Here is a 27,927-nt window from a genome sequence, read left to right on the forward strand (position 1 = left end):
TCAACGAGGCGTGGCGTAGATCTTGAAGGGGTGTGGAGTGCGGGTGGCTCCGACGACTCCCTCTGTGCTCAGCTCTACTCCATCCAGAGTGGAGAAGCAGAACAACTGCAGTAAACTGACAAAAAACAGGAAGAGCTCCATTCTCGCCAGTCCCTCTCCAAGACATGCACGCTTACCTGAGAAAAAAAGGAAGAAACACCCCACATGGATTATTTTGCAACTGTACCTTTACCTGTGTACGTCGGTAGTAAATATTATTCATTTGCAGTAGTTGAACTGATATACATTGAGTCCATTCCCTCTTCTCTTCTCCCTCTTCTATCTCCATTTGTTTATTTTCTCTTTCTTTGTTTTTACTTTTTTTTCAATATTGGTAACGAACCGATACCAGTATCATTTTTTCATTCTTTCACCGGTATTGACTGATATTTTTTCACCGATATTGACCGATATTTCACTGAGATTGACAAAAAAACAAATCAGCAATGAGCTCAAAATGAGTATAATATATAATGTAATATATCGGTATCGGACGATTTGACCCTGCATATTATCGGATATCGGTCAAATTTCAATATCGTGCATCTCTACAAGGAATCCAAATTATTTCTCTCCATTTCTTGAAATGTTATGCAATCTGCATTTGCCTAATTTCCCCACGTCAGTGACAGGATCCCTAAGAGTTTGGCTCAACAATCAGGGTCTTGATCAGGGGTTTGACTTTCAATGTGATGTCCCTCTCACCTGCAGAGAAGGGCAGGAATGCATCCCTTCTCACAAACTTGCCGTCAGCATCTAGGAAGTGTTCCGGGTTGAAGATGTTTGGAGTCTCCCATTCATTCTTGTCGAATAGCACAGAAGTCAGGTTGGGCATCAGGTTGGTTCCCTATAACCGGAAAATAAGTCAACTTACTGTGCTTGCTCTAATGTTGGAATTATTACTGGCTTATATTTACAGCAACATAAGAATGGTTGCTATATGTTATCGTATGTTGATTTATATGTGATTTTAACACAACCAAGATGCATTTTACTTTCAATAACTAATTCTCTTGTTTGGTTATGGTACATTTATTGCCTGTGAAGCACTGTGTTTTGAAAAGTGCTATACAAATGTCATGCTTACCAAAAGGGCTTATGAAATACTCATGCTTACCAAAGTGCTTATGAAATACTCATGATTACCAAAGTGCTTATGAAATACTCATGCTTACCAAAGTGCTTATGAAATACTCATGCTTACCAAAGTGCTTATGAAATACTCATGCTTACCAAAGTGCTTATGAAATACTCATGCTTACCAAAGTGCTTATGAAACACTAAAGCAACAGGCAAACAGTTTAGGTTGATGACTAGCCCTAGCTTGGACTGTGAGTCAAGTCAACAGGCTGTTATTGACACAGATATCAATGAAGAGGCCCACTATAGTCACACGGCCATGATGACAGAGGCGGCATTGTGTTTAACTCACTATGTGGATTAGCTCCTCAATGAATGAACAATTGTCATGTAATATAATGTGATTATGTCTACTATTTTGTACTATTTTGTAGAGGATTATGTGTACGTTGGAATCTTAACCGACCACCACAACAATGCCAAATATGGACACTTACACGACGTTGCATACCTTTGGTATGAAATAACCGCCAAGCGTTGTGTCCTTGGCGGCCATCCTGAGTCCATTGAGAGGCACAATGTTTCCCATCCTCTGGATCTCATGGATAACAGCATCAGTGTAGGGCATGTTGGGTCTGTCGGCCATATTGGGTTGGCGGGACTGTCCAATCACTCTGTCTATCTCTGCCTGGACCTTCTCTGTGTGATGAAATAGAAGTGAGGGCCATGATTGAATATACATAAATAACACATTGTGTGGACATATCCCAATCCCTGAAATCCTTATCGCTGCATCTAGTCAGACTGAATGAAATGCATGCCTTTTGGGTCTGATATGTTTGATATTATCACATTTAACAACCCTGGCATCCTTATTTGGGGCTTTTTTCAATTTTTTAAGTAGTGAAATTGGCCGATCTACAAGCTCACAACAAGTTGCATCGTGATGCATTGAGAGTGAGCTTATACTGTAGATAGGCTATTTGTCGGAAAAAGAAGAGAAAAAAAAGGATATAGGGCTTATGTGGTTAAGAGATTGTCGTCCGTCCCCCTCTGTTTTGAACTCTGTATCCATCCATTTGTACTTCTTAGTCATCTATCTGTGTATGGTGTTCTCAGCGACACTCACCTTGGATATAAGGGTGGTTGATGAGATATATCATTGCCCACTGCAGGGTGGTGGAGGTGGTCTCTGTGCCAGCGAGGAACAGATCCAGAGAGCACATAACCAGGTTGGCTTCCCCAAATCCCTGTTCAGGGCTTCCCTTGTTCTGAAGGGAGAGAGATACATTGATGACGACATAACCAATACAAAGAGATGGAAACTAAGAGGCCGGACACTGGCTACAGTAAACTTTAGCCAGTGTCTGGCTGGCTCTCCAAGCTCTACAAGCTCACAACGCGTCGCAGTTGTGAGCTTGTAGATCGGCTATTTTCAGCATGCAACCAAGTGTAAAATCAGCCATTACGGCGCCATCAAGGCACCGCCAAAATACATTTTAGTCGACTAAAACTAGACAAAAACTAAAACATTTCAGATGACTAAAATATGACTAAAACTAAATGGAATTTTATTCAAAAGACTATGACTAAAACTAAATAAAAATTTGCTGTCAAAAATCAACACTGCATGGCAGGCCCTGCTCGTACTTTCTCCAGCTCTTTGAGGAAGGTGTCCATGTAGTCCCGTGGGTCGCTGGGGTCCAAGTCTGACTTGTGTCTCTCTAGCTCTCCACTGATAAAGGCCCCCAAGGCCTTGTAGTTGGTGAAGATGTTATTGTGAGGGCCTGGCAGGTGCTTCATCAGCCCAGGAAATGCCTCATAGAACTGTTTGGAGAAAATAACCGAATCATTATTTCGTGAGGTCAGTCCTGTTCCTAAAGATGAACAAAGAAAACAGACCTCTTCCCCTAGCACTCCTGATTTCTTTGCACCTGCATTCGTTCCGAGTAGGGTTGCTATGCATATTTACTCAAGTACTGTACTTAAGTACAATTTTGAGGTACTTCTACTTTACTAAAGTATTTCCAAATTTCAATACTATTACTTCTACTCCACTACATCTCAGAGGCAATTATTGTACTTTTACTCCACTACAATTATTTGAAAACCTTAGTTACTTAGATATTTACATAGTATTTCTACATTGATTGCATTTATACTTTTACTCAAGTAAAACATTTGAGTACTCTTTCCACCACTGGGTATGTGTTTACTTCTTCAAAGTTATTTAGATATGTTAGATTTATTGTCTACCTGTTTTCTTACACATTATTTTGACTTTTGTTTGTTTTACGCATCCTAATGTCACTTTATAATTGTGTTTCCTTAGTTTGCCTTGCTGACATGTGCTATACAAATACATTGTCTTGCCTTACTCTGCAACTTGACCACTTAGTTGTAGTGGACTACTGAACTAGGGCTCATTCTTCTTACTCTGGCCACACACGTTTAAGTCGCTCAGGATAATAGCTTCTGCTAAATGCCTTGGGCATATACTTGTTATGACTTAAAGTCATTTTCGCCTCGTATTGTTTTGGATATAGTCATGAAATTAGTATGTGTTGCGATGTATACTGTATGTGATGTTTCTGTCCATACCCCTAGGGGGTCCTCAGAGTTACTACAGAGGGTCCGCCAAATCTTTGTATGATATGATTTTTTTTTACCTTAACCACTTGAACCCTAGCATCCCTTTTCTGAGGAGAACTTTAGCCAAAAATAGCCGATCTACAAGCTGATTGTAGATCTGCTATTTTTGGCAAAGAGCTATCGGCGTAGAGGGAAAAAAGAGCAGACCACGTAAAAAAAAAAAAGTTGAATCTGAAACACAATTTTATACAATATAGAGGGGGTCCCTGCTTCATCTCTCTCTCAGCTAAGGGGTCCTTGGCCTGAAAAGGTTGAAGACCCCTGCTTCAAACTAATACTTATTAAAGATATCCCCTGCCTTAGAAATTAGAACGTTATTTTGTTTCTAAATGGATGCAACCCTGCATGTGTCTCTAAGGTCTCGTGGTGTCGTACATGAGCCCATATGGTTCCCTCCAGATAGACCGTCTCAGACAGGTTCTTCAGCATGGTCTGGAAGTTGTTGTCGGCGTAGTCAAACCTCTTCCCAAACACCAGCTGGCAGATGATGTTGGACACAGCGTTGTTGAAGAGGGGCACCGGGTCAAATGGTTCACCTGGGCATAAGCGAATGTCAAGAGTGACATTATTTAAATACAAAAAAAAAAAGTTCTTATCCTCATAAACAGCTTAACCCTTTAAGGCCGGGAAGGGAACGCATGTGTGTCATTTTATTCAAAAATAGCAGATACACAAGCTCTTAGCTCATGAGCTTGTAGATCTGCTATTTTTAGAAAAATCTTGAAAATTTGTGCATATCATTTTTAACTCAAATCTTTGCTTCTGGGGGTCCCTGGAACAAAATATTTTTAGATGGGAGGGGGTCCGCGGACAAATACATATTATTTTGGGGGGCCTTGACATGAAAAGAGTTTGAAAACCATTGATAATATAGCAACATAAGTAAAAAATAAAAAAAAACTGTTAGGATTTAGAAGACATTTGTAAAATCCCCAGAAGCAAAGATTTGAGTTAAAAACTTTCGCTTTAAAAAAAGTATAGCTTGTATATCTGCTATTTTTATAGAGCCAAAGAAATCTTAAAATGACACAGATGCGTTCCCGGTCTTAAAGGGTTAAACATGCTCATTTTCAAGCGTTCTCAATCCTTTGCACTCTTTTGTCTTGTTCTATTGTACCAACCTTTCTCCCTCTCCATCTCCTCCTGCAGGTAGCGACTCTCCTCGTAGATGCTCTCCTCTAAAGAGCTCTTTCCTAATCCAAACCTGCGTAGGGTAGACATGGCAAAGCGGCGCTGTCTCTTCCACACATGTCCATTACTGAAGAACAGACCCGCTGAAATAGAAAGAGAAAAAACACAATAACATCGTCGTATCTCTTTGTATTGTCCGTCTCTACAGTATATCTGTGTTAGCGGAATAGGAGGCATCGTAAAGCAGCATATCGGTTTCTTTGATTAACCCTTTAAGACGTTGCTATAATCAGTGGTTCTCAAACTTTTTCATGTCAAGGACCCCCGAAATGTATTTGGCCGCGGACCCCCATTTCAAAATATTTTGTTCCAGGGACCCCCCAGAAGATTTAAGTGAAAAACGGCGGCTTTAAAAATATATATTTATTCAAAGATTTGCACAAATGTTCACGATTTCAAAAAATAGAAGATCTACAAGCTCGTATATCTGCTATTTTTGAATAGCCAAAGACATCTCAAAATGACACAGATGCGTTCCCGGTCTTAAAATGACACAGATGCGTTCCCGGTCTTAATGGGTTTTAACCTGAGTTTCCTGAATACAGTCTGGTCTGGATTGGACTGTATGGCCGATCCACAAAGTTCTCTGCCTGGTTCACCAGGGCCTCCTTCACCATCTTGTACCCGGTTACAAACACTGTTTTGTCTCTTCCCAGACGCAGACAGAACACATTCCCATAAACGTCGCCCAGCTGCGGATGCAGAACGAGAAAATAAGGGCCTGTTGTTGTCCAACATGTGATTCTAATAGAATACACTTTTCAGTGTCAATGGAATGTAGTTATTTACACACACCATACATACATACATACATACATACATACATACATACATACATACATACATACATACATATATGTACCTACACACACACACACACTACAGGTTTTGAGCACGTCCAGTATATGAAATAGTGTTGTGAAATAATAAGAACAGTTGTTGCTGATTTAGTTCACGGTCTATCCAGTTAGGCCTATGTTTTTCTCTGTGTATTCAAATAGCTGAGGAGTATTGCTGTTATTATTTCAGAAACATGGGATGGCATTCACATGCAGTCTTTTATACCACGTATATACCCTATAAAAATCCACATGGGGCATGCTGTTGCTTGCTTACCTTGGTCAGGTAAATGTGAGGCTGTTTGAGGTCAATGCTGAACACGTTTCCTACCAGAGGAAGAGCCAGAGGTCCCGGGGGGAAGTTGTGTGGGTTCCTGTTCTTGAGGAAGTCGGCTAGCAGGAGAATTGCAAAACTCAACAGCAGCATTCCCCTGAGGTCCAGCGCCAGGAACGCATCATAGAGCCTCCACATGGTGAAGTAAAAGCAAGAGAGTAAGCGAGCGTGAGCGAGGGCACTGATGAGTTGCAGTGTTTTGGCTGCTTGCTTGCTCTATATACCGCCCAGTTAGTTAGAGATGGGCTGGTATGACACTGTGATGCTGCTGACTCATACCTTGTATATGCAGCTAACTTTGCATGTAGGAAATAGAGAGAAGAGGGGAGGGGTACGTCTCTCTGACCCGTCTTGACACTCTGACAGTGAAAAAAAAAACCAGTGGTGGAAAGTAACTAAGTACATTTACTTAAGTACTGTACTCAAGTACAATTTTGAGGTATTTTTTGTACTTTACTTGAGTATTTTCAATTTCCACTTCTTTTTTTTTACTTCTACTCCACTACATCTCAGTGGCAAATATTGTACTTTTACTCCACTCCAATTATTTGAAAACTTTAGTTACTAGTTACTTTTTGTAGATTTTGGTTATTATTACAAAACATACATTACCCGCTTTGGCCCTATATACATTTCGGCCATTTGAAAATAGACGACCTACAAGCTCGACGCATTGTGAGCTTGTAGATTTGCTATTTTCAAAAGATTTTTAGACATTTTACACATTTGAAAACTTGTGAAATGGGACATTCTGCATAATGAGTACTTTCTACTTTTGGTACTTTCAGTACATTTTGAATTCCGGACTTTTACTTGTAACAGAGTACTTCTACATTGCATTGCAGTATTGATACTTTTACTTAAGTAAAAAAAGAAATTACTTTTTCCACCACTGAAAAAAAAACAACTAAGATTGGTCACACAGTTAGGTCACACAGCCTGTAACATGAATTTGAATGTTTGCTCCACCTCCTGTTCACCCCACCTTACCCCGATGATGCATTATTAGAGCATGGGAACAATACAACAGACTGAGAGGATATAAGTTCAGGATGATGTAGATCAGGGGTTGTTAGTAAAGAGTCTCTATTTACTACTATATAAACGGTGAATGTGTTTAAAAATGGATTTAAATGGGAGTAAACAAAAGTTAAAAAGTGCTATTTGTTTCATTGTATGTATGCTGGAATTAGGTAACCTTTTGTGATGCCAAATACATTTTAAGGCATAACTACAGTAACTTTCTGTTGATCGTTCTGACCCACCTGTCCCTTTCACCTCGTACAGTCGAGTCTCCCCCCACAATGTGGTGCCTTCATCTCACCAGAGAAGCACCGCTCACACTTTGAAAACCTGTACTAAATGTACACTGAAATATCAAGACTGTGTACTGTAGTTGTGCAGGGCTTTAAAGGCAAGTATAATTATATTGGTCTATAGGGTCTGTATGTCTTGCCTGTGCGTCCATTACACTTTGGCCTCAAGCAACATATTTAAAACTGCTGGGTGGATTGCCATTGCATTTCCTGTGCACTTTCATGTTCCCCAGATGATGGTCCCTACTAATTTTGGTGACCCAATATGTTTTCCTCCAGGGCCACCATTGGGCCAACATTTCCACTTATATGCAAGATATCTCAATATATAACAGGCACATCAAACAGGCAGATTGGCATGAAACTTAATGCGCTCAGCGAGGATGAACCCTACTGATTTAGGTGACTTTGGTGCAGGGAACAGCACAGCCTCGTACTTACTTACTTACGCCTAGAGCACCGAAGTCTGACATCACTGCCACTAGAGGGCGCTGTTCCACGGGTTCGTGGCTTTATTTTTTGTGTTGAAATCCCCATTTGGGAATCTTAGATCACGTCATATAAGAACCAAACGTGTTCCAAACATAAACACACCACCCTGGCGTTTTTGTCAGGGGGGTGGCTCTGCATTGTTTATGATATTCATTCATATTTGATACAGCCTGTTTCTGGCGAAAATGGAATTAATTCTCCCTTAAAAGTCTTAAGAACTACTACTTCCGGGTCTGAAATCACTGTCCCCACAGCAGCCGCGTTCATGGGAAATGTAGTCTTTGGGTTGTTTGACTCGTTTCTAGTGTTTATATTGTGTTACTCTTTGGGTAAATGTGTACATTTACACCTTCAGTCGATGCTTCATATCCATATGAGTAAAAACACCAGGGTGGTGTGTTTATTTTTGGAACAAGGTTCTTATATGAAGCGATCTAAGATTCCCCAATGAGGATATCAATACAAAAAGTAAAGCCATGAACCTGCGGAAAGCGGCCTCTACTGGCAGTGACGTCAGGACTTCGGTGCTCTATAGGCCAACTTTGGGCATAGGCCACGAACAAGTGCTCTCCAGGAATCCTGGTCGTGGGCCAGTTTCTCCAAGCTGTCCCCATGTGTGGCCCGATCTCTTCACATCTGCATCCAGGTCACGCTGCCAGGTGTGTCTTGGTCTGCCCCTCTTCCCTCTCCCTTGTGGGTACCAGAACAGGGCATATCCTGTGATATTAGATGCAGGTTTGCGTAGAGTGTGGCCAGTCCATCCCCAGCGTCTTTGGAGGATTTCTTCCTCTACAGGGTGTTGTTCGCTGCCACATTTCCAGCTTACTGATGGTTACTGGTATTTGACCAGCGAATTCGGAGAAACACATCGACACTACTGCCCCAGATACTGTAGGTGAAGTTCTCCACCTCCTCTATAGTTCTTCACCTTCTAGTGTGATGGGAGTAACACTGTGCTGTGTTTATTTTGAGGACCTTGCTCTTTCCTCTGTGAATGGAGAGGCCAAGGCGTGTTGAGTTGACTGAGACTATGTCGGTTTTCTCTTGCATTGGTTGTTGGGTCTAGCGTGGGAAAGAAGGAGGGAAGGCCCACCACGGCCTCTAGGGGCTGCTAATTGGGCTAACTAACAATCAAACAGGGAATACCAAACACTTCTTTTGTGTAGTTACTGGCCAAATGTGTTATACTGTAAAATGTGTAGCTTTCAGGAATCAGGATGTCTGTGTTTTTTTAGCAAGACCTTTGCCTTCACTTCATTCTGTTAATCTGCTTGGTCTGCACTACAGAAGTGGTGTTATATGTTATACAGGTAGTTGACTTTATTGAGTTTATTTGGATCCCCATTAGCTGGTGCATAACAACAGCTAATCTTCCTGGGGTCCACACATAACATAAACACATGACATTCAGCAAGACATTACAGGACAATTACATTAAAATATGAAAGTCAATTTTCCTTCAAACAGTCAGTGATCACTGAAACCAATAGGTACCGATACCGATGCGGTATCGGTACCTATTGGTTTCAGTGATCATAACCTTGTAGCGATATGTAGGAAAGCCAGACAGACCATGTGATATCCCAGGTAAAGGTATTGTTTTATTTATTAATATGTTTTTGTTACAGACTGTGGAATTGGTATTAAATGGAAAAGATGAATGGCATAGCTCCTCCGGTCTATGGTCGAGGCTTACACCCCTGCCCAACCACTTCGGTCTGCCGCCTCGGGGCAACTGGTTGCCTCGTCGCTCAGTGGTCCTTCTGGCCGATCTACACAGTCACAGCTTTTTTTCTGTTCTGGCCCCACAGTGGTGGAATGAACTCACTGATGTCAGGACGGCAGAGTCACTGCCGATCTTTCGGCCCAGGCTGAAAACCCACCTCTTCAGGAAACGCTACCCTTCCTCTTTGCCGTGCCTACTTGTTGTTAACTAGTTGTAAGAAAGTAGGTAGCTGATATATTGCACTTTTACCTTAGCGCTAGGTATGCTCTTAGTTGCTTGTTTTAGAAGAGAATGCACTTAAGACTTCTGGTGATTAGTAGTCTCGTTCCCTACCTATGTTGAATGCACTTATTGTAAGTCGCTTTGGATAAAAGCGTCTGCTAAATGACTGTAATGTAATAATGTAATGTCTAGCGAACCTTGGCATGAATCTTGAATGGGAGTGGTATGTGTGTAACCCCAACGAGTCCTTCTGTACTTAGCTCTACTCCATCAAGGGTGGAGAAACTGAACTTCTGGAAGAAACTGACGAAAAACAGGAACAACTCCATTTTTGCGAGGCTTTCTCCTAGACATACACGTTTCCCTGAAAAACACACATAACATAATCATAACCTTAGCCATAAACAAAACACAAGCACACACAAATCACTTATAGTATATAGTACACATAAGCATACTGTAAATACACCCACAAACAGTGGCAAAATGTCAAGATAGATCCATAAAAGTGTGGTTTAAGGATAGAAATAGAATGACGCAAAATGCTCTGTGTAAAAGTTGACCCTAAGGTAGAGCTGGGCCTGGGACAGTGTGGATTCAGTATATCTATGTCAGTATATACCTGTGAACTCTTCAAAACTCTATAGTTATTTCCAATACAGCACCTCCAACTATAATCTACTGCAGTGGTTCTCAACATGTGGGTCCCCACATGATTTGTTTAATGTGCAACATTGTTTTCTTACTCAACAGTAAACAAACCAACATACAGTATAAGTGTGCACAGGGTATCTGCACATTTCTGTGACAATTTAAGGACTTTTATGACCTTCTTAATACTGCAAAGAAATTGTAAAAAGTAATCAGCAAACTATGAAATTAGCTAAAACTAGCTAGAAAACTAGCTAGAAAATAGCCGATCTACAAGCTCACAACGCCTCGCAACGTGACGCGTTGTGAGCTTGTAGATCGGTTATTTTCCCAATATTTATCTGTTGAACCGAGTCAAGCAAAGAGTAATGCTTCAACTCCTACAATTCCAAGTGCTTGTCAGGGTGGGGGTCCCCAGTTCAAATATGATTATTTTGGGGGGTCGCTGCTTGAAAAGGTTGACAACCACTGATCTACTGTTTGATGGAGGGTTGCTTGTCAATCCTAATGCAAATTTAGATTGGATGTAGTTCCTAATAACACAAACTACCTCCAACTGTTCATGCTTCCATCTTATGTCTATCTTGTTTGTGTATATGGTATATTCAATAGGCTCTATGCACAGCAGCCACATTGGAAAGAAATTGGGCCTCTTCTTACTTCCTACACAGGTGTTACCAATGATACTAATGAAGGCTCTGTTCCATTCTGGTCAGGGTGCTGATATCGTGCATGTTGGCTCACTGGAAACACTCCATTTTGGTTCCCAAATGGCCCCTTATGGTGGGTGTGTAACTCTTGACAGTGTACAAATGGAACCAAATGGACCCGTAAGACAACCACTATGCCACACTAAATGGAACAGAGCCTTAATTAGTATCATTGGTAACACCTGTAAAAGGAAGTAAGGCAGGGGCCCAATTCATTCCCAATATGGCTGCTGTGCATAGAGCCTATTGCCCACAATTTTCACACATTGCCAATTCCAGCCATACGTCTTATTACCAGAGAATTTGCTCAGTTTTACCTGCAGAGAAAGGCATGAAGGCCTCTCTCCTCACAAACTTGCCATCGGCATCTAAGAAGTGTCCAGGATTGAAAGTGTCTGGAGTTTCCCATTCGTTCTTGTCAAACAGAACGGAAGTCAGGCTGGGCATCAGTGAAGTTCCCTACACAACACAGGGGGGAAACAACCTACTGTACTGACTTCCATTCCATTTATTGTGAACAGATGGCTTGTAGTTGCACATCTTCATACGTATATATTTGATTGAACATAGTAGCAAGACATGTATTATTATTATTGCACTCCATACTTTTACGTGGTTGTTTTTATTGCAAACTTTGCAAACATTGCTTTGCTGGCTAAAATATGTATGAATAGGTGGACCTTTGGCAGTGGTAGAAAGTAACCAAGTACATTTACTCAAGTACAGAGTATTTCTACATTCATTATTGCTACTTTTACTTAAGTAAAAAACGAGCTTCCACCACTGACCTTTGGTACAAAGAAACCACCCAGTGTTGTGTCCTTAGTGGCAATCCTGAGTCCATTGAGAGGCACAATGTTTCCCATCCTCTGGATCTCATGGATAACAGCATCAGTGTAGGGCATGTTGGGTCTGTCGGCCATATTGGGTTGGCGGGACTGTCCAATCACTCTGTCTATCTCTGCCTGGACCTTCTCTGTGTGATGAAATAGAAGGTTTTTAAGCATTCAATAATCAAATAAGGTCATACACACCCTCATCTCTACAATCATATTTATGTGTGTAAATGTGTGTATGCAATGCATGTATGTCTGTCCCCTGAAACGTACACCAATCATTCATAGCTCATGCTGCTACGGGCTGTGTCTCAAAACCGAAGCACCTTGAACATTCTTTCTTTCAGGAAATCTCTTTGTTACACCAGCATTGTTCCTGTGAAACACTTTTGTTGTTATTGGTGAAATATTTTGTATAAAGAGTGCAAAGAATTTGACACAGCTGAGTATCAACGTATATTTTTTCCACAATACTGTATTCATTATCCAGACCCTAGTGTTGCTGGATAACTACATCTTCTCTGTGTATCTGTCGCTCAGCCATTACAGTTACATTTGCATACTCTGCAGGGAAAAAAAATATAACAAAAATCATGTTAAAGGCAAGTGTTGTATTGTCCCTAAGGGATGGGAAATTACTTGGGGGGCTGTTAGGCGGTAAGTGTCTTGCAGGAACACTTCGACATGTAGATATCATATGTTTACATATCAACCAGTTTCCTGACTGAACTAAATTCGACTATGAGCTTCTTGGTGTAGGCCAGGCCTTTGCATTTCACCAGACACTTTCTGTACCTTGAATATGGGGCCACTTGATGAGATAAACCAGGGCCCACTGCAAAGTGGTGGAGGTGGTCTCAGTTCCAGCCAGGAACAGATCTAAAGCACATAGAGCCAGGTTGCTCTCCTCAAAGCCCAGGTCCGTCTCTCCTTTGTGCTATTGAAACATGGGGAAAAGACAGTGAGTTCAATAGAGTGAAAGAAACAACAGATATTGTGCAGTGTATGTGTAGTGCAGTTTGCTCACGCACCTTCTCCATTTCTATGATGAAAACGTCAATGTAGTCTCTGGGATTGCTAGGATCCAAGTCCAGCTTGTGCGTCTTCACTTCCTGACGAATGAAGGCAATCAAATCCCCGTAGATGGCAAACATTTTGTTGTGAGGACCTGGCATGTGCTTCATGACTGCAGGGATTGCCTGATACAGCTACAGTGAGAAAACAGTTTAAGGTGACATAAGCGTTACTTTGATTATACTGTGAGTGTGCTCCAAAAAGTATCACCTGTATCCTGTGATCCTGTGTGTCCAGTAGGGTCAGAAATGTGTATCACTAAACGTTTAGGACTAAATAACCGAAATTAACCGATATAATGTCAAAAAAGTCACTTAAACATAATCTATAATTGTTCCTCATACAATATTTTACAATACCTACTAAAGTAAAGAAAAACATTTGAAGAGAAGAAAACAACCTTACATAATGACATATAGACCCAATGTATTCATGCTTGACGGTTAACTGCGGTTAACTGCCCGCAGTCCATAGGTTAAACGTTTTAAAAAAGGGGGCATCCCTAGTGTCCATGCACTTTGTATACAGTAGTAGTAGTAAATGGTTTTTATTTGAGAATAAAAGGAGATGTACAAGTAGCAATCATAGATAAAATCATAGATTGGATCAAAGATTGAATTGTGGGTACATCGTTACAAATAAAAGCATAAAAGGGCAAACAAACAACAAACATACAGTCAGGTTTTGTGTTTGGTGACCACAGGAGAGACTGTTGACAGCCAGAATGTAGACGGTATCCCGGGAGCAGTATGGGTTAGCGCCCCATGCTGCGTCTTCCGTGAGGAAGAAGCCCAACAAACCCGCGGTGAGGCCTTTAGGAGGGCCATTCCATTCCAGCGTACCGCAAGCGGAGCTAATACCATTAGACGGCCCAATCTAGTGGTATCGGCCCAAGGAACCATCACGCCAGAAGGAAATGTTTGGATCGGGATGGTACGGAGGATCTGGTACAGCGCTCAGGTCCTGGACCTGGTGAGACGAAGGAGGAGCCCGGCCAGGAGACAACCCACAGAGCCTAGTCCCTCCACATGCCAGAGCCTCCCCCGAGTTCAGGCAGAGTAGTTCTGGAGAAGCGGACTGATTGGCCCTGTCTTTCCCTATAGGACTGACCGTGGGTGCTACTGGGACGTAAGTCGGGGCTTGATCAACCCTGGCTGGGTCACCTGGGCGAGGGTGTATGTTGTATGTTGCGAGACCCGAAACACCCTATGACCCCAGGCTACAACACTGATGATGCGTCCCAGTTGCATCCATGTGATGTATTTCTTTATTAGTTATTCTATTTATAGTGGCTCATAGGAATTTATAGACTACGTGACAACCAGGAATAGTTTGGTGACCACAGGAGAGACTGTTGACAGCCAGAATGTAGACGGTATCCCGGGAGCAGTATGGGTTAGCGCCCCATGCTGCGTCTTCCGTGAGGAAGAAGCCCAACAAACCCGCGGTGAGGCCTTTAGGAGGGCCATTCCATTCCAGCGTACCGCAAGCGGAGCTAATACCATTAGACGGCCCAATCTAGTGGTATCGGCCCAAGGAACCATCACGCCAGAAGGAAATGTTTGGATCGGGATGGTACGGAGGATCTGGTACAGCGCTCAGGTCCTGGACCTGGTGAGACGAAGGAGGAGCCCGGCCAGGAGACAACCCACAGAGCCTAGTCCCTCCACGTGCCAGAGCCTCCCCCGAGTTCAGGCAGAGTAGTTCTGGAGAAGCGGACTGATTGGCCCTGTCTTTCCCTATAGGACTGACCGTGGGTGCTACTGGGACGTAAGTCGGGGCTTGATCAACCCTGGCTGGGTCACCTGGGCGAGGGTGTATGTTGTATGTTGCGAGACCCGAAACACCCTATGACCCCAGGCTACAACACTGATGATGCGTCCCAGTTGCATCCATGTGATGTATTTCTTTATTAGGTTAATTATTTAAAAGTCTGATCATGTAGGGGATGGCACTTTTTTTGTACCGCTCTGTTGTGCAGAAGGCCAGGTCTAGGTCATTTAAGGAGCGGGTTTGGCGTTGGCTTATTTCGCCTCGCTCAGGTGGAAGCCAGCTCCTAAAGTGGTCAGACTGTCTGAGGGAGGTCGCAAACGCCCTGGTCAGGTCCTCGCGCCGCGAGCTGAGGGAGGGGAGTCCTAGGCGGCTACAAGCATTCCTGTAAGATGTAAAATCCCTGCCCAAGATAATCCGCACCGCCCTGCGTTGGACCCTCTCGATGGCCTTTGATTGAACGCCAGTAAGGCCTGAGTGCCAGACTGGAGCGGCATACTCCAAGGTTGGTCGTATGTAGATTGTGAATATGGAAGTGAGATCATCTGGTGGGATGGCAGAGTTTTTCAGGCGTCTGAGGAGAAACAACCGCTGGCTGGCTGTTTTACAGAGATGGTCCACCTGTTCGGACCATTTCAGGTTGGACTGGATATAGATTCCCAAGATCTTCAGGGTTGAGACTTTCTGGAGTTCGAGGTCGTTTATTGTTAGTTTTGGGAGTGTAGGGGGGGATTTTGTTGTGAAGAAGTGCAATACTTTGCACTTCTTTGGGTGTAGCACCATTTTTCTCTCGGAGGACCACCTCTCCAAATCAGCGAGGTCCTGCTGGATGATGGATGGAGCGTTCAGTGAGCGCACCTCCAAGAGATTGAGGTCGTCCACAAACTTCCAGCGCTTGGCCGTTGCATCTTTAGCTGCTCCGTTGATGTAAGCTATAAAGATCCAAGGTCCTAGCAACGTCCCCTGGGGGAGGCCGCATGTGATTTTTTCACTGTCCGAGAGGGATCCATGGTAGCGCACGGACTGTGATCTGTCCGATAAAAAGTTTGCTATCCACCTGGCCAGAGATGGTCGGAGGCCGAGCTTCAGCATCGTGGTGATGGCGAGGCTGTGGTCCACACGGTCAAATGCCTTGCTGTAATCTGTGGTGACCAAAGAGCAGATCCTTCCTGGCTTGTCCAATGATCTGTATAGGTCATTTGTCAGGTCCAGGAGGCTATGGGTTGTTGACCGTCCAGGTAGGCACCCAAACTGCTGACTGTCGATCTGGGGCAGTATGTCTTTGAGGGTCCACTGGGTGATGAAACTCTCTGCTACTTTGCTAAGTAGGGAGGTGAGGGATATTGGTCGTATCTCACTGATAGATGGTGGTTTAGATTTGGGCAGGGGGACCACTGTGGCTGATTTCCACTCCAGGGGGACAATGCCATCCTGTAGGGAGTGGTTTATGATGTCAGCCAGCGGCTCACTGAGTTCACAGGCAAACTCCTTAATAAGCCTGCCTGGGATCTGGTCAGGTCCAGCGGCCTTCCGGGTGTTGACCCTTTTTAGTTTCTCATAAACTTCCCAGGGCTGGATTGTAGGCGCTGGTTCTGCTGGGAGAAAGGCTGGGAGGGCTGCCAGATCAATGGGGGCTAGGGACTGTGCATAGTGATTTATTTATTGAGTTTGCTATCCCTTTTAAGTCCTCAGGGTCAATGCCATCAATGTGGAAAATGGCTTCACTTTGTGAAAGATTGGCCAAATTCTTAATATGCCTGTGCCACTCCGAGGCATTTTGGTTTTTGAGGGATTTAATTTTCTCATTATAGAATGAGTTTTTGGCCAATTTAATTTTGTCTTTCGCCTTATTTCTAAGGACCTTCCATCTATCAGATTCCTTGTTGTGGAATGCTAACTGGCGCTGGTTTATCAGGGTTTTTATCTCAGGTGTCATCCAAGGCTTATCTCGGTTGTGAAGGCGTGTAACCTTTGAGGGGAAGAACTCCTGGATTTTTTCATTAATCGTGGCATACATAGCACTGGATTTCTCCACTACATCTAGTTTGGAGTAGACCTCATGCCACTCATGTGCTGTGATCCACTGGCCAAAGTGTTGTATGCTGGAGTCCTTCATAGGCCTGGACACTTTCTGGACAATATGGTTCACTATTCTCCTCTGTGATGGGTGGAGAATGATGCAGTTGTGGTCACTTGGTTTACCGTGAGTATCACGGGGTATTGTTACCCCGTGTAGGGTTTTTAACTATTTGTTTCAGTCTGTGACTTTTACATAGTCCATCCACTTCCAAATGGTTGAGATCCCCACATATTAATAATCCAATATCAGGGGATTTTACTCTCAATGCATCGACTGACTCAATTAGATGGTTTATGAGTAGGTCTGCGTGAGGTGATTTGGGTGGAAAGTATGCTGCACAAATAGCAATGCTGGGGACAGATCTAGGGAGTTTATGTGGCCGTGTGTGTATCCACATGCACTCTAGTTCAGGAGGAACAAAGATATCCAGCCGTTTGGAGCTGATTTTGTTGTTTACATAGATAGCCACGCCCCCTCCAACTTTGCCAACTCGGAGGTGCGAGTATGTTGTAAATCTATCTATGTCAATCGACTCTGCCGTATCATTGTCCTTGAAACACGTCTCACTTACGATGGCAATATCGGATTTAGTGTGGATTAATCTGCTTTCAAGCTCTTCCAACTTGTTGCAAAGTGAGCGTGCGTTGCACAGGAGGAGTGAAGGTAAGCTCACTCTACTTAACTTCGGTTTATGTTGTATCTAGTCGGGGATCCACAGGCCCAAAAGCTCTTGAAAATGGGTTGAACCTGTGATGTCATGCTATACTTTTTTTTGGTGTTTTTTCTTTTAATTTGGTCATTAAGGTCCACAGAATGAGAGGCCTGCTCTGCCGGAAACATCGCGAAAAAAAGTTATGGCCATTTTTGTATAATGAAGCCTTTATTTTTTTGCCCATTTTCGCCTATTGTAAAAAACTAGGTTTCTTTTCTTAAAGTGCTCAGTAGGTTGTGTAGGCTGTCAATAAATGATTCCCAGATACACAGAACACATATGTGAACAACACCAAGTCCAAAAATACACTCACAAAGCCTTTCCAAATGACTTATAGACATTTTTGGTACCAAAAATGCACCCGTTTTTTGCATTTTCCCCAATACTTTCATCTTTACTTCAATAGTAATCAACTTTGCCATGGGTTATGACATCAGCCAATGTCTCATTCTTTTCATCAATCTTTATAGTCATTCCACAAAAAAAATAATTAAAATCAACCCTAAATTAAAGGAACTGTGGTGACTTTATTACCCTTATGCTCAGAATTCCCAGAATTTTGAGCCAGCCTATTACAGCCTAGTCCAGCCTAGTACAGCCTAGTCCAGCCTTGTCCCGCCTAGTACAGCCTATTACAGCCTAGTCCAGCAGCCTATTATAGCCTTGTCCAGCCCAGTCCAGCCTATTACAGCCTAGTCCAGCATAGTCCAGCCTAGTCCAGCCTATTACAGCCTAGTAGAGCCTAGTCCGGCCTAGTCCAGCCTAGTCCAACCTATTATAGCCTAGTCCAGCCTAGTACAGTCTAGTACAGCCTAGTACAGCTAGTACAGCCTAGTATAGCCTAGTCCCGCCTACTATAGCCTAGTCCAGCCTATTACAGCCTAGTCCAACCTATTAAAGCCTAGTCCAGCTTAGTCCCGCCTATTACAGCCTAGTCCAGCCTATTACAGCTTAGTCCAGCCGTACAGCCTATTACAGCCTAGTCCAGCCTAGTCCCGCCTATTATAGCCTAGTCCAGCCTATTACAGCCTAGTCCAGCCTAGTCCAACCTATTAAAGCCTAGTCCAGCTTAGTCCCGCCTATTACAGCCTAGTCCAGCCTATTACAGCTTAGTCCAGCCTATTACAGCTTAGTCCAGCCTAGTACAGCATAGTACAACCTAATAGAGCCTAGTAGAGCCTAGTACATTACATTACATTACAGTCATTTAGCAGACGCTTTTATCCAAAGCGACTTACAATAAGTGCATTCAACATAGGTAGGGAACAAAAACTACTAATCACCAGAGGTTTTAAGTGCATTTTCTGCAAAAACAAGCAACCAAGAGTATACCTAGCGTTAAGGTAAAAGTGCAATATATCAGCTACCTACTTTCATAAACAGATGAGACAAAATAGCTAAATCAAATGAGCAGGAGCTAAAACAAATAACTGTATCGACTAAACAAGATCCAATAAACAATACAACAATAAAACAAGCATTCGTACAACTAGTTAACAACAAGTAGTCCAGGCAAAGAGGAAGGGTAGTGTTTCCTGAAGAGGTGGGTTTTCAGCCTGCGGCGAAAGACGGGCAGTGACTGTCCTGACATCAGTGGGAAGTCCATTCCACCACTGTGGGGCCAGAACAGAAAAAAGTTGTGACCGTGTGGATCGCCCAGATGGACCCTTGAGTGACGAGGCAGTCAGTCGGCCCGAGGTGGCACACCGAAGTGGTCGGGCAGGGTGCAGCAGTAGGCATCGACCATAGCCCGGAGGTAAGAAGGAGCTGTTCCTTTCACTGCCCTATAGGCTAGCACCAGGGTTTTAAACTCGATGCAAGCCGCTACGGGTAGCCAGTGTAGAGAATGGAGAAGGATAGTTGTGTGGGAGAACTTGGGGCGGTTGAACACCAGACGAGCCGCAGCTTTCTGAACAAGCTCCAGAGGTCTGATGGCAGATGCCGGAGCACCAGCGAGGAGGGAGTTGCAGTAGTCCAGGCGGGATATGACAAGAGCCTGGATGAGCACCTGGGCTGCCTTCTCCGTGAGGAAGGGGTGAATCCTCCTAATGTTGTAGAGGAGGAATCTGCAGGACCGTGTCACTGATGCGATGTTTGCCGAGAACGACAATTGATCGTCCAGGGTCACACCCAGATTCTTCGCAGTCCGAGTTGATGTCACCGCAGCATTATCAATGGTGATGGCCATGTCTCGGTGCGGACAGCCCTTCCCCGGAGGAACATCAGCTCGGTCTTATCCAGGTTGAGCTTCAGGTGGTGCGTCGACATCCACTCTGAGATATAAGCCAGACAAGCAGCAATGCGTGCCTCCACACGTGTGTCAGAGGGGGGGAATGAGAGGATCAGCTGGGTGTCACCGGCATAGCAGTGGTAGGAAAAGCCATGGGAGTGGATGACAGCACCAAGAGATGTAGTGTAGAGAGAGAAAAGAAGAGGACCCAGAACCGAGCCTTGGGGAACCCCAGTAGCGAGCCTTTGTGGTTCTGACACAGACCCTCTCAACATCACCTGGTAGGAGTGACCCGTCAGGTAGGATGCAAACAGGGAGAGTGCAGAGCCTGAGACACCCATCCCCTCAAGGGTGGAGAGGAGGATCTGATGGTTCACTTTGTCAAACGCTGCAGACAGGTCCAGGAGTATCAGGACAGAGGAGAGAGTTCGCTCTAGCCGCATGGAGCGACTCCGTCACTGCCAGGAGGGCAGTCTCGGTCAAGTGACCCAACTAGTTAAGACTAGTACAACCTAGTCTTAACTAGTCCAGTCTGTTCCATGCTAGCAAAGCCTATATTGCCCTCCCCTAGTCTGTTCCATCAAAAGGCTGGACTAGGCTAAACCTGGGTGTACTAGGCTTTACTGTACTAGACTCTACTGGTCTCTAATAGACTGTTTTAAATTCCAGTAGGCTGTGCTGGTCCGTACTAGGCTATATTAGGCTGTACAAGGCAGATCTGTATCATGGTCTACAAAGGTTCATGCAAAACTATTGCTCGTGCACACACAAGCTATTGCCCATGTACACAGTGGTTAGTCCCTATGGGTTGAGGATCTACAGGGCTGAAAAGAGCCTAGTACAGCCTAATAGAGCCTATTAGAGTCTAGTACAGCCTAGTACAGCCTAATCTATCCTAGTCCAGCCTTATCAGTCCTAGCATAGCTTGGTACCCCTCCCCTATTCTGTTCTCCCACCAGGCTGGACTAGGCTAGACCTGGGTGTACTAGGCTTTACTGTACTAGACTCTGCTGGGCTCTAATAGTCTGTTTTCAGCTCTAGCAGGCTTTGGTAGGCTGTACTGGGCTTTATTAGGCTATACCACCCTCCCCTAGCCTGTTCTCCCAAAAGGCTGGACTAATCATGGGTGTACTAGGCTGTACTGTACTAGACTCTACTGGTCTCTAATAGGCTGTTTTAAGCTCTAGTAGGCTGTGCTAGGCTGTACTAGGCTCTATTAGGCTATAGAAGCCAGTACTTTAATTTGGCCTACAAATATTCATGCAAAACTATTGCTCGTGCACACACAAACTATTGCCCGTGTACACAGTGGTTAATCCCAATGGTCTGAGTATCTACAGGGCTGACAAGGGACTAGTACAGCCTAATAGAGCCTATTTTAGAGTCTGGTACAGCCTAGTACAACCTAGTCTAGCCTAGTCCAGCCTGTTCCATGCTAGTATAGCCTATACCACCCTCCCCTAGTCTGTTCTCCCAAAAGGCTGGACTAGTCATGGGTGTACTAGGCTGTACTGTACTAGACTCTACTGGTCTCTAATATGCTGTTTTAAGCTCTAGTAGGCTGTGCTGGGCTGTGCTCCTATAAGAGGGTTTAGGACCCATCCGTGGTGAAAGTTTTTCTTTCCGTCGTGACAATTTGTCTTTCGCTGTGACGCCATGCTGTGGAAAACACGCCCATAGGCTAAGCTTTACAGGACGTGCTGTGATTGGCTAGCAAGACACATGATGAAATTAACTTCAAACTTCACAGACGCGCTGTGATTGGCTAGCGAGACGCATGATGAAATTAATAATAATGTAAAAAATGTTTAAACTAAAGTTATCAAAATATTTGCTGATATATATTTGAAAAGAATAAGTCATTGACTGATGTCATGATGACCATGGCACACGTTTCTTTTGTGGGGGTACAGGTGTTTTAAGAAGAAAAAAATGCTCTGGGAATTTTGAGCATAAGGGTAATAAAGTCACCACAGTTCCTTTAATTTAGGGTTGATTTAAAAAATAATAATTGTGGAATGACTATAAAGATTGATGAAAAGAATGAGACATTGGCTGATGTCATAACCCATGGAAAAGTTGATTACTATTGAAGTAAAGATGAAAGTATTGGGGAAAATGCAAAAAAACGGTGCATTTTTGGTACCAAAAATGTCTATAAATCATTTGGAAAGGCTTTGTGAGTGTATTTTTGGACTTGGTGTTGTTCACATATGTGTTCTGTGTATCTGGGAATCATTTATTGACAGCCTACACAACCTACTGAGCACTTTAAGAAAAGAAACCTAGTTTTTTACAATACGCGAAAATGGGCAAAAAAATAAAGGCTTCATTATACAAAAATGGCCATAACTTTTTTTCGCGATGTTTCCGGCAGAGCAGGCCTCTCATTCTGTGGACCTTAATGACCAAATTAATAGAAAAAACACCAAAAAAAAGTATAGCATGACATCACAGGTCCTCTCAAATTTTCGGTGACTGGATCCCCAACTAATCTGTTTGTTGACAGAGAGCGTCACGGGCTGGAGGTTTGATGGATTGCTGCGATTGCTGCCTCGGGGCTCATCTGTTATGTAACGGCGACATGGGCGACAGTACAGTAGGCTACGTGACAAAGCATATTTCTTACACAGTATGAATCTGAATTTGAGATAGGAGTTATTCACACTCTCTTAGACTACATGTGCCCTGTGCTTACTACTGGAGATCAGTTCCTTAAGATCTTTCTCTACTGTTATGTATCTCTTCCTGTTGTTCTTCTATCACAAAAAAAAAATGAGAGAGAGAGAGAGAGAGAGAGAGAGAGAGAGAGAGAGAGAGAGAGAGAGAGAGAGAGAGAGAGAGAGAGAGAGAGAGAGAGAGAGAGAGAGAGAGAGAGAGAGAGACAGAGAGAGAGAGAGAGACAGAGAGACAGAGAGACAGAGACAGAGACAGAGACAGAGAGAGAGACAGAGAGAGAGACAGAGAGAGAGAGAGAGAGAGAGAGAGAGACAGGGGGTGTGGAGTGCCCTATAGACGGATTTCCGCGCGACGTCATCACAGAGCAGAATGCGCAATCTGCGCATGCTCGGGGGGAACGAATTGTTGCGCCGTTCACTCTGTTGTTATTTTCGGGAGTTAGATTAGTTAGATTAGCCATAATTCTGCTATTATAGGCATAATAGGCATAATGCTGCTATTATATACAAACAGATCCAACTTCCGACAAATCATTTTTATTGAGTAAACAAGGTATTACAAACTGCATAATTTAATCTACTTTCATTAAACCCGGTGAAGATCATTTGTTTTATGAATGGACATTTGACCAGAGCTGCTGCGGGTAATGGCGCCCTCTATAGGCTACCCCCGGATCTGCACGGTCATATCCTCTCATGTTTACTAACAGGAAACCTGTCTATACAATGAGATTAATGAGTTGGATGGATATTTCCTCACCAGACCCCAGGCAGAGCCCTCCAGTTGAATGGCTACGTTCAGATTCTTGAGCAGGGTCTGAAAGTCGTGGTCACTATAGTCAAACCGTTTCCCAAACACCATCCGGCAGATGATGTTAGACACAGCGTTGTTCATTAGGGATGCTGGGTTGAAAGGCTTGCCTGGAGGAAATTACAGATTTCTCTGTTCTGTTATTTGCATATAATTATTCCATTTAAGGAGTTATTATTTGATGTCGTCCTATTCATTCTATTATTGTTGTCTTTGATAAGATAAGGTAAGATAAACCTTTACTGATCCCCAGAGGGAAATGTACGTGTTATAGCAGCACCAGCAGTAAGAATGAAACATAGGCGAGGTACAGGTAAGAGTAGGAGTCTAGAACCACACTACGGTAGATAAATAACAAATAAAATCATCTTTTATTTTATAAATACCGTTTATTTTCAACGGTACTTTCTTCATAACTGCTGCCACCTACCTTTCTCATTCTCCATCTCTTCCTGGGCGTAGCGACACTCCTCGTACAAACTCTCTTCCAATGAGCTTTTACCCATTCCAAACCTACGCAGGGTGGACAAGGCAAAGCGCCTCTGTGCCTTCCACCTTGGGCCGTTGCTCGCGAACAGACCATCTACCCAATGAACAAACATGGAGAGACAATACGCAGTTAAATCCTCAGTGTTATGTTCATTGTTAAATGAACACTGAGGATTTGACTGTGTGTACGTTCAATAATAATATTGTGTGTTGTTCAATCATTGTGTGTACATGTATACTGTATGGATTTAAGGGCAGTGGTGGAAAAAGTACTCACATTTTGTACTTGTGAGCTTGTAGATCTGCTATTTTCAAATGGCCAAAATGTATATAGGGCTGAAGTGGTTGATGTATGTTTAGTAATAATAATCAAAATCTACAAAGTAACTTGTAACTAAAGTTGTCAAATAATAGTAGTGGATTAAAAGTGCAATATTTATCTCTGAGTTGTAGTGGAGTAAAAGTACTGAAAATTGGAAATACTCAATTAAAGTAAAAAAATACTCAAAATTGTACTGAAGTACTTGAGTAAACGTACTTAGTTACTTTACACCACTGTTTGAGGGAAGGTGTGATGCATGCATAGTATGTGAGTCAGACGGAGAAGTTCACCTAAGCTTCCTGAATAAACTCTCTCTGCCAATGGGCTGTATGGCCGTTCCCCAAAGGTCTCTGCTTGTGTCACCAGTGCCTCCTTCACCATCTTGTATCCTGACACAACCACGATCTTATCGATGCCGAGACGCACGCCGAACACGTTCCCATAGACCTCGGCCATCTGTGGACATTATAACAAGAGATTATAACAAGAGCTGATATTGTCGGACCAAGTAGCATTTTTGTGACCAAATACTTTATTGATTTATTTTAATTTTTAACAATCAAATCAAAATCAACAAATACTAATGACTAATGAGTCATACTGTATATTATTCATTACTGTACTTCACCTTGCTAAACTAATGTCATTTTTGGAGGAAAATGATATTTTTGCCTCAGTCAGCTCCTCATGACACTGGCCACCTCTGGTAAAATCATCATCATCTCCTAAATGAAAAGGATCATGCTGTTCCATCCCCATCTAGTATAATGGCCTAACTCCCTAGTGTGACTTGGGCCAAAATAGGCCATTCTTTTGGCCTAAGTCACATGTTTTTGTGACTTAGGCCAAAGAAATTGCCTAAGTCTGGAGAAAATCATCAAATCGTTTGGCCTTAGTCTTTAATCCTATTTAAACCTGTTTAAATCTCTTATGTTACATAACTGACAGACGGAGTTATTTGTATATTAATAGTCATAATTTGTTATAAAGTTTTGGGTGAAATTATTAAGAAATATAGTTATGTTTTGGATCAGTTTTTATTTTTTTCTGAAAAACTTAAAAGAATTACTTAGGCCATTAGTTTAGCAAGGTGACGTTAATTAGTATTCATTAAATGAATTATTTGGCAAGTATGTGTTCTTATAATTTCACTTTGTCTTGTGAAGATATTGCATGCAAGTTATTATTAAGCACATTTGAATTCATTAATTTGGATTAGGGTTAGGCTTAGAATGCAGAAGGGGGGGTTGGCAGTATTACCAACCAATTATCATCTTTTTCACAATTTTCTGGCTAACTTTGTAATCCTATTTTTGTGAAATACAACTTTGACCATCACAAACTATGCTACCAACTTCCCAAGTACAGTAGGTCTATCCTATATCCTTCAACTTATGCCTACAGTACATTTCAAAATTACATTGTTCCCATATCATAACACTACTGTGCTGTATAGTTATTTCAGGAATAGTTACAGAATAGTCTTGGTATGATTCAAATGGATTCCCAAATGAAATTGGAAGAAAAAAAACAACATATTTTCTGTCTTTAATTAAGAGTATGGTCTAGACATGCTCTCTGGGAAAAGGTAACTTCTATTGTGATTTGGGGGCTGGGGGCTTGCCTTACCTTGGTAAAACTAATGTGAGTCCGCTCCATGTCAATACTGAACATGCTCCCCACAAAGGGAAGAGCCATTGGTCCTGGTGGATAGTTGGATGGATTCCTATATTTGAGGTAATCAAATATCAGGAGAGAAACGCAAATAAACAGCAGTATTCCCTTGAAGTCAAGGCCTGTCAAAAAGGCGTAAATCCACATTGTGAAGCTGAACCGGATCAGCAGTCAACAGTGTTGAAAGTTATGCAATTGTCTTCTCCCTCTCTTTAAAGCATAGTGTTGTGAAGTGGTGTGTGTAGTTGCATGATAAAGGATAAATGAAAACATGGTACAGTACGCTGAAGCTGTCCTGAACACTCCTTGTGTGTACAAAGGTGGTACTGTAGTCATAGTAATCTTAAAGGTGTACTGTACCAGAGTATTAAGCCACACCTCTTGAAAGACAGATATGACTTAATTCATCATGTTTAGCTATAGTATGTATCTTATAAATGTATTTTACAGTATGAGATCAAAACCCAATGCTCAATGATTGCCATTATATATATATAAAAATACGAAAAAACAATAATGCATATTTCAGTACTGTGCCCATCACAGCAGTATTGTTTTGGGTAGCTCTCAACAAACTACTTGCGATGAGATAGCATTTTCCTTTAGTCCATGAACCAACCACGTGATTTGATGACAGATTAGATGTTAATGAGTGGCCACCCATGTAAACAGGGTAGATGGGAAGAGGAGGACATTGTCTTAACTAATCCACTGGGTGTCAGTCTAAATATGTAAGTGGAGTGTGAAGTGTATAAAACAAATTAATGAAATAAATAAAAATGACACATTTCAATACTTATCCCCTTTTCTCTCATAAAATCTAAATGAAAAACAACAACATCACAAAGCAATATCCTGGATTATATATACCTACAAATTATTTAGTTGTATATGGTGTATATAATTTGTTAATACGGCATCATTTATATACAGTATAAATACAGTACAAGGAATCCCAACAGTAACATTTATGTCCTGTTCTGTTATTCAACCATGTGTTATCGTCTTTTACAAAGCTGTTTGTGGTGGTCTGATTGATCCATCTGTGATTATGTGTATTTAGTTGAATGTATACAGTAGTGCGTGACAGTGATCATGTGGGACTGTCACTATGGGGTAAAATGTCAGATTAAGTACTGTACATGGTTGACCCTAGCGTGCTAAGGGCACCAGGACACTTATCAGAATTCAACATTAATGGAAGCAAAGTCCATGTCCTAATCTGTCTATTGCTGCTTATTCAGCAAAAGAATAAGGCTTGGCTTTTTTATTTTTTGTTTGATGAAAAGTAATCTCATATCAGCAAGAAGTATAAAAGGAAAATTACATCAAGTGTGATCACAAAAACATCTTTAGTCTGCTCCAAATCTCCAAGGCAGAACATAATACAGTACCAGTGAGAAAACAGAGGGTGGTGTAATAGAAGAAAAGACAGTTTCAGGGTCTCTTGTGACATTACACAAAGAAACCGGTCAGGACAATGGACTCTTTGCTCTGAGGACAGCTCTTGGCTGGGTTATAAATGGGCCACTCAATTCAACTCATTCATTTCAGAAAAGGATGGATTGCTAACCGGATCTCTCTGAAGCACATAACTAAACTAGAAAAAGTGCTCCTCGGAGCACAGGTCTCGGCCAACCTACCTGAAGGTTGGTGGGGGCCAGCAATATTCAGGATTCGCAAATCAGGCTGGAATGTGAAAAATTATAAAAGTTATAGCGCCACCATGAGGCTGATTTGAAAGTTTTCAAATGGCATTTCTTCCTCGGCCTAGTGAGAATGTGCATCCAAACTTTCACAGAAATTGCACACTGTGTTCATGATTTGTGGCATTTTGTTCAAAACGGAGCACTCCTGAAAAATGTGGAAGCCATTCTTAGCCAATCAGGATAGAATATGAAAAATCTGAAAGACCAGTTCTGTTTAATGACTTTAGAGATAATGTGTACCGATTTGCGTGATGTTTGGATAAAATCTGTAGGAGTACTGTCAAAAACAA

The 27,927-nt window shown here is 42.5% G+C and overlaps 1 protein-coding gene across 1 annotated transcript; it reads right to left on the minus strand.

The window, feature by feature from the left end:
* LOC311051366 (uncharacterized protein) lies at positions 1-26,223 on the minus strand (the record flags this gene model as incomplete). The annotated part of the gene is made up of 19 exons (XM_084065930.1): positions 25,884-26,223; positions 24,545-24,710; positions 23,874-24,026; positions 23,393-23,553; positions 13,120-13,296; positions 12,884-13,025; positions 12,041-12,228; positions 11,570-11,711; positions 10,085-10,255; positions 8,485-8,660; positions 6,079-6,351; positions 5,489-5,654; positions 4,893-5,045; positions 4,147-4,307; positions 2,770-2,946; positions 2,249-2,390; positions 1,631-1,818; positions 745-886; positions 1-176 (listed from the first exon to the last, which is right to left on the minus strand). The coding sequence occupies exons 1-19, from the start codon at positions 26,073-26,075 to the stop codon at positions 1-3; spliced, it is 3,246 nt and encodes a 1,081-aa protein (XP_083922056.1). The 5' UTR covers positions 26,076-26,223.
* Positions 26,224-27,927: the final 1,704 nt, after the last annotated feature.

The sequence above is a fragment of the Gymnoscopelus microlampas genome (assembly GCF_963454915.1).
Source record: "Gymnoscopelus microlampas genome assembly, chromosome: 9".
Lineage (NCBI taxonomy): Eukaryota > Metazoa > Chordata > Actinopteri > Myctophiformes > Myctophidae > Gymnoscopelus > Gymnoscopelus microlampas.